This window comes from Gavia stellata, chromosome 32 (assembly GCF_030936135.1).
Source record: "Gavia stellata isolate bGavSte3 chromosome 32, bGavSte3.hap2, whole genome shotgun sequence".
NCBI lineage: Eukaryota > Metazoa > Chordata > Aves > Gaviiformes > Gaviidae > Gavia > Gavia stellata.
In genome coordinates, this window is record NC_082625.1 from 4866464 (window position 1) to 4882029 (window position 15566).

Genomic DNA, 15566 nt, shown 5'->3' on the forward strand with positions numbered 1-15566 from the left:
CACTGGAAGCCAGCAGAAATCCTTTTCCTTCCCCCTGTTGTAAAGCAGCTCAAAAGCCCAAGCAGATCTTGGCGAGGTTACGTCTCCTTTTCGTCTGCAAGCTCCTTTCCGTTTAGTCCTTTCCTTTCCCAGATGCTGGAATCCCGCTCTGGAGATGAAGGTGGAGTGGGAAAGCAGCTCCTCGACATTTTCTTTTTTCTCTCCTTTTCCACGGCACCACCCACCCGCCATGGGACACGTCACCCCCCGGGGAAGACACACGTATAGGGATGATGCGGGTGCTCAGCGCGTGGGTAGAAGATGAGCTGCGGCCATAGGAAAGCTGAACTGCTGCCCGCTCTGTGCCCGCATACGAGGTGCTACCCGTGACGCTCCGTGTCCGCCTGGCCGTCACCCACCACCCGCCACCATCACCCGTCACCCGTCACCCGGAGCAGTTCTCCCACGCTGGCACTTGTCAGGTGGGGAAATGGGTGACCGTATTCATGAGGCTGCCTAAGTCTCCACGAGTGTTGGGGAGTGCGAGCAGCCGCGGAGGTTGGCGCTCGCTCCCCGTGGGGTGGCGGCAACCGGTGTCCGGGCTGCGGCAGCCCGTGGAGCTGCGTCCCCACCGGGGACACGGCCAAAATTTGGCTTTATCGGTTGTCCCGCCACTAACGACACCCACGGGCAGGGGGGAAAGGCCGGAGCTCCGCCAACCGCCTCCCCGAGCCCGGCCGCGGGGGTCCCGCGGCAGTCACCCACGGAGGAAGCCGCGGCCCCACGCGTGTGCCCGCCGCCCGGGCGCGCTCCCCCCCCGCCACGTGGGACCTACGGGAGCGCCCCTCGGGGGCGGGGCCAGGAGGTGGGCGGGGCGTGGGGGGGGGCGGGGTTAGCTGTAACAGTGACGCGACTGTCGCTGCCGGGCTCGGGGAGGGCGGGGATGGGCGTGGCCTAACGCAGAATGGGCGGGGCTGGAGAGCGGAGAGGCGGGCGGGAGCGGCTGGGGCGGGCTCGGGGGCGTGGTTAGGCGGGCGGGGGCGGGGCCGAGCCCTCAGCTGACCGGCCGCCATTTTGTCAGGCGCTGGGAGGCCGAGCGGAGCCCGGAGTTGGGGCTTGCGGCCGCCGGGGCCGCCCCTGCCTGCCGCCCGCCCTGTGCCGCGCCGCGCCGGGGGCGAGCACGGTCCGCGCCCCCCGCCTCCCCGCCCGGGATGTGAGCGGCCCGGGCCCGCTGGTCTCACCCGGCTTTAGCGGTAGCAGCAGTCCGCGGCGGCCCCCCCGGCTGGGCCCGGCCCCTCAGCCCCGAGCGCAGGCCCCGCGGCCCGGCCCGGCCCCGCCGCCATGGCGCTGAAGATGGTGAAGGGCAGCATCGACCGCATGTTTGACAAGAACCTGCAGGACCTGGTGCGCGGAATCCGCAACCACAAGGAGGACGAGGTGAGCGGTCCCGGCCCCCGCCGCGGAGGGGCTGCCGGCTCCCCTCGGCGGGTCCCGGCGTGGCTGGTTCCCCTTCGTGCCGGCCTGGGCCGGCTCGCCTCGCCCCTCCGCGCTGGCTGTCACCCGCTTCCCCGGCAGGTCCCGCTCCTCCGGGGCGTCAGGGAGGGTGGGAGCCTGCCTCCACCCCGCTGCCCGCAGCGGAGGCTGCGTTAGGCCCGGAAGCAGCCGGGTGTCTTGGCCACCCTGGAAAGGGGATGTTGTTTTGGGGAAGGTGGAAGCAGGAATCAAAACGAGGAAGATGACGCTGGGGTGTAGGCCGAAAGGGAGAGACCGTGGGAGAACAAGAAGGCGTTAGGGGAGCAGTGAGTTGAAAAGGAGGATAAGGGAGGGTCACGCTTGGTACTCGCTTTCCCATTTAGCGTGTTATTGTGGTGTTGAGATCCCTGATATATGTATATAAAAGAGAGGAATTCCTTCCTGTTGCACTACAGTCAACTACTGTAGTCAACTATATATTCTTCATCGTGAAGCTGATATACGGGAAAGCTGAATTCAGTCATAATTCAGCTTTCAGATTATTCATGCTGCATACCTTCTGATTAAAATGTATTTTCCTTGTTTCAAAGCTATTGTAGGTAGAAAGCAATTGGATGTGTCGGCCTGTTACTCTCTCTTGTATTACAGGCACATGATCAGGAAATTAGTATAGGTGAAATAATTAGTCATCAAGAACATGTTATGTGAGATTTTCCACATTGAAGTGTCACATGTTAATTGGGAAGTAACGGACACTAAGGATATTATTTATGTTCATCTTCAAATAAGTAGTTAATGGCCTTAGAAGCTTTCTTATGAATGGTCTAACAGGCTGTTAGTGATGGGCTAAAAATATTTGTAGACTGCAGTGTCTCTTCCTATGAGTACAATAGCCAAATGGTATCAGCTATGGAAAGTATCTGGAAAAGTTGTAAACATGTAACTGAATGAAATACTTAATTTGGAAAACTATGATCTTCATTACCGGTGCTGTTGGACTGAAACACAAAATACAACTTCCAAAACCACTTGAATGTTCAAATGGCCTTTCAGCCTCTTGTGCATAGGACAAGGTGTTACTGATGATACCTAGGAAACTTACGTTTTTATTTTAGTATATGTTAAATTTATGGGTATTGATTTGGTGACAGGAAGATGGTGCTACTATGCAGTGTGCAGTGCCTTGCAAAATGTGGGAAACTACATGGAGAAGTGGAAACAGCACGTTTATGTGGACAGTTACTATGTTATACTCAAAGCTGGAACAGCTGAACGGTATTTCTATGGAGCACTTCCCCATAGCATGCTTAGGCCCAGTTTCTGTGTTATGCTGCTTTTAGTGAATATGCTTTATTCTTCTGTGCATAGGACAGAAAATATTTCATCAACTGTCAAACCTCTGAGGATCCCCCGATGAAGCTCCAGACTGGTCCAGGCCTTTGTGGCACCAGTCCTCTTTGAGGAGGATTGAACGTACTGTTCTCATTTCTAAAACAATTTTGTGACAAATGGCTCCTTTTCCAGGACTTCATAAAGAGCACAAGTGCTGTCACAGTCAGGATTAACAAGTTCCTGTGCATCATAAGCCATACCGAGTTTGTTCTTGGTCTGTGACAAGAAATATTTAAAATGCATTAGCTTTGATCTCCTCCTTTGGAGTTAGGGAAAAATACTCCTCAGAATTTTGTAGGGCTCTGAATGTTTGAAGGAAGTTGTTATACAGGTATGCACACTCTCTAGGAATCAGTGAGGTCAAAGCAAGTGTGTTATATCTTACTGTGAGTAAGAGGCTGATGTCAACTACAATAGTTCGACTGTAGCATGATAGTTTTTTAAACAATGGTAGCTCTTTAGTTTGAAATACAAGTTGGGAGATTTTAAAATACATAACTGTAGGGATAGTTCCTTTTTATATCCTCATGTTCACAGCAAAAATGCAAAACTGAACTTCAGGATGTGTTCAGCTGATCAGTAGACATTGTACTGATGAAATGTGTGTCTTCTCTAGCATAGGCTGTTTTTGGAATCCTTCAAAAATTTTACTTAATTACATAGAGTGGCGGCAAACAGCACAGGACTGTTCCTTTTTCTAGATCAGCTAGCTGAAGAGTGCTGTAAACCTTCTGCTGTTAAGATGCTGGGCGTTGGTTCAGTGCTTCCCAGGCAGTGGTCATGGATGTTTTCTGGTTTTCAGGTGATGTTACAAAATCAGAATAGTATTTTAGAGGAAGTAGCTGCAAAAATTCTTCCTCTTCTTCCTACAGTGCTTCCATTGTTCATTCTATCTACTAAGTGTTGCTCCAATACTGGATGTAGTTGTTAAACCGACATTTGTGTGTCTCAGGTTAAGTGTCTAAGCTTAAGACACGCATTTTTGCCCTATTCAGAAGAGCTATTTTTTTTAAAACAGCAGCATGCTTTGGTGGCAAGGATATTAGCTGTTGATCTCAGCTCAGCAAGAACTGCTCTGTGAAAGAGATCGCACAGAATCACACAGAATCATTAAGGTTGGAAAAGACCTGTAAGTCCATCAAGTCCAACCACCAACCCAACCCCACCATGCCCACTAAACCACATCCTGAAGTGCCATGTCTACACATTCCTTGAACACCTCCAGTGACGGTGACTCCACCACCTCCCTGGGCAGCCTGTTCCAATGTTTGACCACTCTCTCAGTAAAGAAGTTTTTCCTAATATCCAGTCTAAACCTCCCCTGGCGCAACTTGAGGCCATTTCCTCTCGTTCTATCACTTGTCACTTGGGAGAAGAGACCAACACCCACCTCTGTGAAACCCCCTTTCAGGTAATTGTAGAGAGCAATGTCTCTGGAAAGGAGGTACTGTGGTTGTTAAATAAAAATTACATGAAAAGAATTGAAGGTATGATTATTGCTTTGACTTCTGATTTGGTTATGCTTTTTGCAGAAAGTTGATTTCTGTTGTGTGTGTTGGTTCTTGTCTTTTGGAATTTAATCATATGGAAATTCTGCCATCGTTTCTTCCTCTCACCTTTTTGGGCAGTCTCTCCTGGTAATAAGATATAGTAAGGTTTAGTCCTTTCCAAGTCCTCTGCAGGTACCATCACAAGTGAGTGTATCTGGTATTTCACCGACGCATCGAGGATGTGTTTGTAGTGCAGGATGTGCTAAATGGTTGTCACCTCGGTTCAGACATGGGTTTCTCAATGCAGCTTTTCAACAGATCTGCTGCATTCTTGCTTGATGGTTATATGCTCATCCTGTATTGCTGGGACTCTTGAGCACATACCCCAAGGCTTGCTGTGGAGTAAATGGAGCACCACGAGCTCTTTAACAGTACATTTTAAGTGTCCTCCTCAGCTCACTAGAGGAACTCAGAGGGTACTGGAGGCTGCCTGACACTTCAGCTCACATCCTTGCTGCAGAATGCTTAATTACCTGTCAGAGGCCATTTTCATTTTAGTTTCTGGTCTGTATCTAAAGCTGACCCATTTATTTTGAGTTTAAAATACTGAAACTGAAGTGATGGTCTTCTATAAGTATGAGAGGTAAGGGATAGGAATTAGTTAACACAGTCACTTTTCCACGTAGACATACTCTGTCCATTTTCCAGTCTTCCGGGGAAAATTGGAGCTGCATCATCGTTCTGCGAAGTAAATGCTAGTGTGGAAGGAATGAGGAGGCATAACAGCATTAGATCTTTTCCTGGTTTGACATGTTGTGTTTCCTTTTCAACACTCCGTACAGATGCTTTACTCCCTGTGGTGTTTCCCAGTGCCAGGTCAAAGTTTGAGGGAAAGCCAAACCTGCAAGGAAGGCTTGATCCTATTCCCTTCTCCCCTGACCTTCACTTCTAATATCTCATCCTCTCTCTCTCATTTGGAAAATGAATCCTTTTGATAGTGAAAGCAGTGAGTCTTTCATCTGCTATTAGGTGGTTTTGTACCCTATGAAGTAACTTCTCCCACTTCGTGCCTACTTTTTATGGATGGTGCTACACACCACGCTCAAGAGGAGAATGGCTTGTACCGTAGGCTGTTAAAAGTATAATGGATTTTTTTTCCAAGATACTCCAAACTGAGAAATTATTCCTGTTCAGGGATGTTCTCCTGAATGTGAAATAAAGGAAGGGATAATCCTTTGATGCTATTTGGCTCTTGCACAGAGTTTTGCATTTGCAGTTAAGAAGTTTGTTATTTGCAACAAGGAAGCTACTGTCAGATGCTATGGTGAGAGGTTCTTTTATAAAACTGAAATGGTAAAGTAACAGAAACAGAGATGTTAAATGAGTGGTGCTTTGTCCTGTTCAGACCATAGCCCTCTGTTTCAAGTGTCTTTGATTTACTGGAGGATGCTTGAGGAGGGAGAAGGGGTTAAAAAAAGTCCTGCATGAAATGTCTGCGCAATTCTCTCATAACTTGAGAAAATTGCATCCCTCTTCTATAAGAAAATCTGCTGCTTGTGTGCCAGGATTAACACTTCGTGGTTTTGGTAATCGATACTTTCAGGAAAAATTGTATTAAAAAATCCACGTTTTCTTATGTGTCGTGTTCCGTGATAAGTATCTCGTTGCTGGTTTACATTTAAGAAGTTGTTTTGTACAGAAGCAAGTTGGAGGAGCAAAAAGAACAGTCAGTGTTTCTGGTTGGAAAAAAACAAAAAATAATTTCAGTTGATAATATAATGCTAAACAAGAGGTGTGTTGAGTGTCCATGCTGTGAAACATGTGTTTCACTGCTCAGAAGGACTGGGCCTACCAAACTGGCAGCGTGTTCTCACTTCTTAGTGACTGTTAGCTAAGGATGGTGAACTTGTGTTGTTAAAAAAACGTTTTCCCCTAAATATAGGGCTGCTGCGCTCAACTGCGCGCTTCCAGCTGCTTCTCTGTCATGTCTTCAGATGAAACGATGGCGTAAGGAGTTTTGAGGAATCTTTTAACATCACAGAAGTCTTTTGGGTGCAGCCTGTCATCAACGAGGCTGAAGACCTTCTAATGCTGTGGTCTTCTGACGGCTTGCCCTCTAGCCACTATTGCAGTGTTAGTATCTAATGGTAAAGGGTATGGGATGGAACATGATAGGGGAATTTTGAGGAATGCTAAAAAGCTTGTTGGTGCCCAAGATGGAAAAAACAGCCCAACTGATAGGCAATGTGCAGTTCATTGATGACAGACAGCTCTTTCAGTCACTGATGCTCGATCAGTTACTGCTTGTCATATGTGTGTTAATATCTTTGAAGGGAGCTCATTATTCCACCCCCTTTCAAGTGGATCTAGAGTTGCTATTGTTAATTCTTAGAGCGTGTGAATCACTGGAAAAGACAAAGTCGGAAATAGAAACAATACACAAAAGAGGATAAGGACCTCACACCAATTGGTAAAAAAGTAGACTGGTAGTGGCCTCCAAGTTAGCAAGGCCCAGCGTAACAGTGTCCCTGCCTTACCTGCTCTGTCACGGAAAGTAAAGGGCCTGGAGCTATGGAACACGAGCCAGGACGTGGGCTTTTTTTTCTTGTGTGATTACAAGCAGAGAGCAGCTGAGGCTTTGCATTAGTGCTGCCTTTCATTAGCTTCTTGCTTTCTCCTGTGTTAAATATTACTTAATTGACTGTGGCATAAGTGGGGCTAATAGCTTTGTTCCTAGGCCAGATCCTTTTGTAGCTGTCTCTTCTGAGGGTTTGAAAGACTCCAGACAGATCACTTTCTCACACGTGTAAGTAAAAATTCTGCCTAGGTAGGTCCAGGGGAGAGGAAGAGCCTTCAGGTACCTCGTCCTAAGAAATGGAGCGGCCCATACGCTGCACCTTTTGTGAGGCCAGTGGAAGAACAGCCTGAAAAATCAAAGTAGAATAAAGATACCAACTACATTTCTGTACTGTGGTCATCTTCAGAGAGTTGTTTATTTGATGCTTTTTGACGCAGTTCTCTTTGTCACAGTGCTGAGTGCAGAAAATGGGGCCTTTAGTGATTTCCTTTAATGTCATCAGTGTCCACAAAAGTGACTTAAAAACCTCTTCCTCTACGATGTGGGTTAGTGAATATATTTGGTGTACAAAGAATACCTTTAGGTTTTTCACTTAGTAGCATTCTTTGGTAGCGTGTCCCGTTTCGGGTGCTATGTGAAGAGCGGTAAGGGAAGCATTAAACGACATGCATCAGAAAGACTGAGTCATGGGACCAGTTACAAAGAAGCACTTGTGTTCCTTGGGTTATTAAAAAAACCTGATCGTTCATGCTGAAAAATAGAAATGCTTCATAATCGAAAGGGGATTCTGCTTAAATCCAGGTGGCAGGAGGTATAAAGATATTTGAGTAAGGTAAAAGGTGCAGAAAATAACATGGTTTGTGGTAGCGTTAGTAGCTCATAAGGCAGTTGAGTGCTTTTTTAAATAAGAAGCATATGTTCAAAATAACTAACAATACTTACGAGTCCTGTTGAATACCGAAGTGTAACTGGGCATGAAAAAATGTTTGGTTCATACCAGCTTACCTCCTCGGTCACTGGCCAATCGGCTGATCAAACGGAGTTTGTAGACCATGCAGCTGAGTGCTGTTTTTTGCGTTAGCTGTTTCCTTTTTATTGTTGTTTATTTTCATGACCTGGATGTTCAAACCTGTTAGCTTTCATTGAGAGATTCATATGTTAAAAGGTGTATAAAGGGAAGTAGGCACCAATGTAGGTGTGTTGAAACTTTCTTCTGGTGGGCTCAATCTTCACAGCAAATTCAGCCTGCATAAAATATATCACTACTAGCTATCGCGGTGTGACTAAGCTTCAGCCTTGAAGAATGTAAGTTTGTTTAGAGCGAGTGGTATGATTGTACAGCAGGGAGTAGGTGAACAAATTTACTTACACAAATATTTGTACTGAATTTAAGAAGTCAGCAATGGCCACGAACCATCTTTTTCTTCATTGTCCTTCTTACCTTTCCATAACTGAGAAGTACTCATAGCTTTGTGTAAATCAGTGTTACATCTTTGTAATATTTTCAGTGTTACATGTTTATATAGTATTAATACATCATCAAGCATCTTTTTTTGTGATGTTTCCCTCTGAACTAATTCCAGTCAGCTGAGTCTTGGAAACAATAGCTACTTTAATTCCTTAGAAGGAGGGGACTATTTCCTTTATGTACAAGGAAACGTGCGCTTGTAACGAAGCCTACCTTTATCAAAGCCTGAAATTATGCACAGAAATATGTCTGGAACTAGCAAATTGAAAAATCTATTGTAAAAGTACTTGCGCAGCTTTTTGCATAGTAGTGTAAAAGTGAAAGTTGGAGTACATCTTGTGTTTGCAGGGATAAGCACTTTTATCTGATGCATCTCTCTGGTTTTAAAAGTTGTCTGCTGAGGTATGATTTAGACAGCACAGGCCCCTGAGGATTGTTTAATTGCCATGCAATTAAATTAACAAATACCATGATCAGACTGGAGACATATTTATATTAAGGGACTGATCAGACTGGAGATACATTAAGGGACATCTCTAGAGCCTTGCTGACGATACCTGCTTACTGATTTATGTGTGACTGGTTTGGGTTTTGCATTCTAACACCCACTTAATTGTTGGCATCTCGGCCTTGCCCGCCTGGGGAGGTGGTCCAGGATGGCTTGCGTAGCTGCGCTCCAGCTTCCTGCATAGGTGCTCTTCTGTGTGAAATACTTTTATCGTCTTTGGGTAAACCGCCGAAAAGGCGCTCTCCCTGGGAGACTGCTGGAACACCCCGGTGCTCGAGAGATGCTGCAGTGCTAAGCGTGTCTGGGGCAGCGTCCTCCTCTGGGCCCATGGGTTGGCCTCGGTCTCCCTTAGAGTCATTTTGCATGAGCAGCTGCAACTATTTATCTGTTTCTCTTCTGAAGTGCAGTCCTTCTGTGTTACGTACCTGTTCGGAAGATCGTATGTAGTTTTCTGCAGTGCCTTATGGCGTGGCGGTGGTTTGTTTGGGGTTGTTTAGTGTCTGCTCTGAAACGGGTAGGTGTATGCTACTTGCTTAGCATCTCTCTGAATTTTTAAAATAAGGTTCAAACGGTTTTATAGGTTTATGAATCAGTTTAGGATAAATGGATGCATCATGCCAAATTTCAGTTGGTATATGTAATTTCAGTAAACATTAAGAAAAGAAAAAAGTGTAAACTGACTTTTCGCATTCCTCTGTCAGTGTTGTTTGGCCAAAGAGTCTTGCTATCTCGTTTTGGTTGTTATAGGCAAGGGGGTAGTGGATAATGCATCATGTTTCTAATAAATAATATAGGAGAAGACCGCCGCAAATGAAATGGCAAAGGTTCATCTTCATGCCTCCGGTGTTTATCACTGATGGGAACAGTACATTGGTCTAGGATCTTAAGGCTACCTACAAGGTGAGTGAAGAAATCCCTGGAAAGCTAGGTAGCAAAGGCAAACTAAGGTGTGTTAAAACATGTACAGCAATACTGTTTGTCAACAGCTGAGCAAAAGATAAGCTTGGCTTTTTCAAAAATGCCTTTCAAGTTGTAACATGTTTTCTGAGCTCTTTATTGCATCTGACTACCCTCGGCACCATTTTATTTTGGCTGCTGCAAACCTGCTTAAATGAACGGGGTGCAATTTCTCAGTTATTGCTTATATTCTGTTACATGCTTATCTTACTTGCTTGGTTTATGGTTTTAGTGAAGTTTGTTGTGAGATAGCGTGTGCCTTGGAATTGTCTTTCTATCCAGCCATGGAGTAGTCTTAACAAAGGATCCTGTTACTTATCTCACAGCTTATTCTACAGTATTTAAATAATATGATATTTTAATTATGTATGAGAGAAGTTAACATCCAATATGCTTATCTCTAGCACTGTGTGGAAAGCAGCACATTTCACTTTTTTATGCTCTTGGCTGTTACTTCTGTTGATTTATTCTGTGCTGTCACGGTACGATGCTTGTGTTTCAGGTACTGTAGTAAATTTTAGGTGTATAAATTCTATTTGACTAGTTCACTGGTGTTTGTTGATGTGAAGTACCGCTTTTGGGGGTTTTGATAGAAGCCCGGCAAATGATACGTATTTCTTTCCAGCCTTCCTCCTAAGTTAGGAGGTGGCAGCTGATCTGCGCTGTGCTTGTAATAGGATCTTCTGCTTGAAGCACAAACAAATTCAAAAGTTGCTTCTCCTCCAAGGTGTCTGTGGTGTAACTGCCTATTGTGTTAAGCATCGTGGTTACGTCATGCGGCGTGCATCCCACAGGTAGTATTTCTTAAGATTATAAAAAAAAAAGGAAGGGCAGTTGTTGCTGGTTTTCTGGAAGTTGGAGCAGTGGGCATCTTCCTCTCATGTGAGATCGTCATGTGCTTGTGCTCAATGTGATTTTGTGGAGTTAATGCCAAGCATACGTCTCCAAGTGCTACAAAAAAAGATAAATCTCACAGAGCTTGAAACAAAAGTGTCATATTTTATGCTTATTTCAGTTACTTATTTTTATGTTCTACTTATTGCAAACTTTTTCTGTTTTAGAATGGTGTAGTTACGCATTTATATCAGATCATATCTTGCTCCTCTTAATTATCTGTTCTTTAAAACACTGTATTTAACCCTGAAAGTGCAAAAGAAAGAGGGACTAATGTTCACTGACATTTTGCTGTTTCGTGTGGGTGGAAAGCACTTTGCTGTTGCACTAAGTGACAGGTTTGAATCTCAAATCAGCTGCAGCAGATCCAGCGGATTGAGGCTGGATCCTGACAAGGACTTTGGTGGAGGATTCTGCTGCCTTTGGTTTGCTGGACTGTAACCTGAAGTGGTAAGAATATGAGTTTGCTATCTCTTGGTTTCGGAAGATGGCATATGGTTGAGATAAGAGTACAGCTTCTTTAAGACTATTGGAAATGAATAGCTTTCATGATTAAATTTAATGTAAAGGTTCTGCAGTGATATCTATTCTAATAGTTAGTATCTTCTCATCAGTCGACGGAAGTACAGCATAGAGAGTCACAATTCCTAGAAATGTAATTGTTCCTCAGTTAGATTAGTGATTTTTCAACTTCATTCACATATTGCTTGAAAAAAAACTTAGTGTTTTGTGAACCTCTCAGAAATTGTCAGCAAACCCCAAGTTCTGTCTTTGCCAGAGCTTGGAATAAAGTTTTAGTGTTTTTCAAAGTTAATTCAAAAAACATAGTTTGGGAAATGAAAAATCCTATAAACTGACATTTTGGCTTCTTACCATGACCCATTTTTCCTTTCCTCCCTCTGTTTCAAAGGGATTGTGCCTTTGATTCGCAATACCTTCATTCTTATTTTAGTCACTCGCAGTAGTTTAAATGCATGTATTTTCTGGGTGAGGTCTTGGAATTCTTGAGGAATTTGGGCTTATTTTAAAAATGAGCTTGTGTATTTTGTCAATGGATATAAAATGCTTACTGCAGCTGTTTGGAATACATTAAGAAATGGGAGTTACGACTTTGTGCTGTATTCACAGCTTTGTTGAGTAATTACTGCTAACATCTGCATGCTTTACTTGGGCTTTAGCTGCGCTGCTCTGAGTGTGTGTCTGTAATCTTCCTCCTTCTGAGGGATATGCGAGGAAAACCCTCACCCGAGTGGTTGCTATAGCATTTCGTTAAGGAGCCTTTTCCACTGAGTTGGGAAAGGCTCCGTTCCCACTTGGCAGCCTAGCGCGAGTAACAGAGCTCCTCTCGGGTCTTTTTCCTGTGTTATCATACGCCCTTTAGCTTTTGACTGCAGACTTGCAGCTTTGCCTGGATTGCCATCATTCTGAGGGTGTTCTTTCGCCTAATGGCTCTGCTTGTTCTCGACTACAGTGGGAGTGAAAGGCTTCCTTATAATTGCCTTGCTTGCTCAAAGCAGTCTGGCTGCGAATGTCCAAAGGTCTATAAATATTGTGACTTAGAAGTGCTCCTCAGTTGACTGCCCAAAATCTGTGAGCACTTGAGTAGCATCCCAGGAAGACTTCAAATAAGACTGTCACAGAATTAGTAAGGGATTAATAGTTAAGAAATATATTGATATTATAATCAGTACTGTGAGCATAAATGAACTCTGAAGTATTTTCCTTTTGCATTCCTTTCTTCATGGGATCTCAAAAGCATTTTAGGAAAAACTGAGACAGTTACATCCTGGGAAGCACTTATTTTTAATTACCACACTAGGAAATTGCTATATTAGAAGGATTTATGCAAAAAACTGTCAGTGAATCAATGCTGGGGAAAGTATCCAGATTTTGTCCTGTTTCAGTATGTCAATGTTTTTTTTTGTCCTGCAAACATTTAGGCCTTGCTGAGTGACTAGCATTTTTTCTTCGTTGCATCAAGTGGTTGTTCTCCCTTTCACTGTCAAGCTTGGCTGTCTGACCTGAACAGCGAGCAGGCTGCAGTGTGGGGCCTGAGAGTATCGGTCAGCATGAAAACGCTTTGGTGCAGCCTCCTGTCCCATGCTTCGCAGGGGTCAGCGATTCCGCTAGCCAGAGACCGGGGAAGAGCTTCGCTAAAGATCCGCGCATGCGTACTTGTTTCCTTCCTATTTATGTAGATGTTAAATGTGGTAGCGAATCTGGCTGGGGTGTGGTGGTCGGGGTTCAGATTTAAGTGGGAGACTAAATGGATCAGTTTTCTTCATATTGCTCATTCATGACAGTGCTACTCCACAGAGATGAACAAAAAGTTAATGCCTGCTGATCCTTTAAAGCTTTCTATATATAGGGTCTTCCATTCCATGTAGTCTTTTAGGATTTGAAGTACAGCTGTTTTGGAAGGACTTCTTTCTGGTCTTCAAAATCCCCTATTTTAGTTTCAGATCTGATTCTGAGTTCTGTAATATGCTTTTCCACCCTCTTTAAAGGGAGCCACTTGTTACCGTAGGCTGGCTGGTAGACAGGGCTTTGCCTGCAGGCTGCTGGGGCCATGGAGTGACTCGGGAGCCTGTGTTCAGCTGTGCCAGGCTGTACATTATTGAACTTTTCCATACTCTTATTTTGCTCCCCTCCTGGTCACACAGTGGTTCACGTTCAACTGCCAAGAGGTTTTCAGGAACCGTAAGCTAATGTTTAAATAGTTTTGGGATAGATGCTATGGGAAATGACAATAATGCTTTCTGGTTACAGACATAGACTGAGAACCCGCATGTTAGTATTCTGCACTGAGAACCAGTTCTGACCTTGCTGACCAAGATGTGGCAATGAGATACACACGTGAAGGATTCTGTGAGGCTGCTCCAGCATGCTCTATGTGTGCATAAAATATTCAAGGCTAGGTACAATGTATTTGTAGATCAGTTGCACATTGTAGAAGTCATTCTTTCAGCATCTCTGACCAAGTGTATATTTTCTACTATCAGAAGTTTTTTTAGCTTAAACTCAAAAGTTTAAACTTTCCATGGGAGTTGTCTGGACCTGGATCACTCTCAGGCAGCATCCCAAATCTTCTGCTTTCTGGGAGAAGTCACCTGGACTGTACATTGTTAAGCATTTGGGGGCAATGCCATCTCCAGTTTTGGCAGATGTGATCCACTCGCCCATAGCCAGGAGGATGGATGGGTATCTCTGTCAAGGAAAGGGTTGTTTGGTGTATAGCATGTCCTCCCTTAACATGAAAATTCCCATTGCAAAGCTAGTATTTCCCCCCCAAATACAGGCATTTAGGAGTATCTTAAGTTTCTTCAAGTAAATTCATTTGCCAGCTTTCTTCCATCAGACCTTCTGAGTTACGTTGTGCTGGAGAGCGGGGCTGCTGTTTGAGGGACCTCAATAGGCTTCAGGAATGGGTCAGCAGGAACTCCGTGAAGGTCAACAAAGACTTTTACTAAAAGTTTCAAAATAACAACTGTGGTTCCACCTGAGCTTAGCAGTGCCATGGAGGAGCTGGCTTTTATCCCTCTGTAAGTGCAAGGTTTGAGAGAAAAGCCAGATAAATTTTTCTGCTTCTATAGAAGCTGTTAAACCAGTGAAGCTGCTGCCTCTCTGAATTACGTATATTCACCATGAGTCCTGATGGTGGATTCTAATTCTGGTATCGGTAGACACTAAACGATAGCAGTGTAAGCTGTTGTTACGTGGCTGCTGCTTGGAGTATGAAGTCCCTGCATTAAAATTCAGTTGCTGCCTTTCCTCACCTGGATCATTGCCGTGTCTCTTTGCACTACAGACATTGTACAACTTCTTTTTATTGTCACCTGCTATTTATTAAAAATATTTATTTAAAAATTATATTAAAAATATATTAAAAACATTCTCTGCTTTTAGCAGCAAACTTTTATGACTTGAAGCACGAGTATCACTCTAGGATGCTGTAAAAGACCAACGAATGGTTGGGACAATACACAAAATTTAGTGTAAAGGGGAGAACTGTTAATTAAAGGCAGGTCAATAGACTATGTTGAAAATATCTATTTGGTGTAAGGTGATGGTGTTCAGGCAGGATTTTACTTTGAAACTTAAGTAATCTGTTTCTGACCTGGTTCCTCTGGCAATTGATTTATTTATATTGAATGTGAAATGCCCTGGTGCATGTGTGGCTTTCTAAAGAGAGATTTTCTCTGCTTTTAAATTTTCATTATTTCTGTAGCAGATACCTTCAGTACTTAAATCATAATTAATTGTGAACTGGAAGAATCTCTGACTGAGCTAAGCCTAATTCTAAAGTAAAATATCCGTACAGATATTTTTAAATCATGCATTTGCCACATCCCTCCTGCAAACACAAACATGATTGTTTGGAAAGAAATGAAGGACCGATATTTAAATGTAAACATTGTGACAACTGGCTTTCTGAATTACTGAGAAATTCATACAAATAACTGTTGCTTATCAAAATGTGTAAATGGCAAAATCGCTCATCTAAGTCGTGAACCAGGGAGGGGGTGTCCTTGCCATGGTTGGGGTGGATGACAAGGGTTACAGGCAGAAGTACCTGTACCCCGCACGAGACTTGTGCTGTGTCCCTTCAGGCATGAGGACTGTTGTGGGTGCACAACTGCAGTGCCGTATACAGCGTGCCCAAAAGTAGAGTAATGCATAGTATTTTTATCAGTCACCTTAAATTTGTGGGCTATTAATAGCATTTGACATAGGTTTTTTTCTAGACACGTAATGAATGGGTGATCTCTGACTTCCCATTGAGGTAAGAGACTGATGGATGTTCTAGGAATGATGGAACTCAGGTTT

The 15566-nt window shown here is 44.1% G+C and overlaps 1 protein-coding gene across 2 annotated transcripts in view; it reads left to right on the forward strand.

The window, feature by feature from the left end:
* The first annotated feature begins 1307 nt into the window (after window positions 1–1307).
* Window positions 1308–15566, forward strand: part of AP3D1 (adaptor related protein complex 3 subunit delta 1) — a 43839-nt gene continuing 29580 nt past the window's right edge. For both annotated transcript variants that reach the window (XM_059831746.1, XM_059831747.1), the window contains exon 1: window positions 1308–1416. In XM_059831746.1, the coding sequence (XP_059687729.1) occupies window positions 1321–1416 (96 nt within the window). In that variant the 5' untranslated portion in view covers window positions 1308–1320. The remainder of the gene's footprint in view (window positions 1417–15566) is intronic.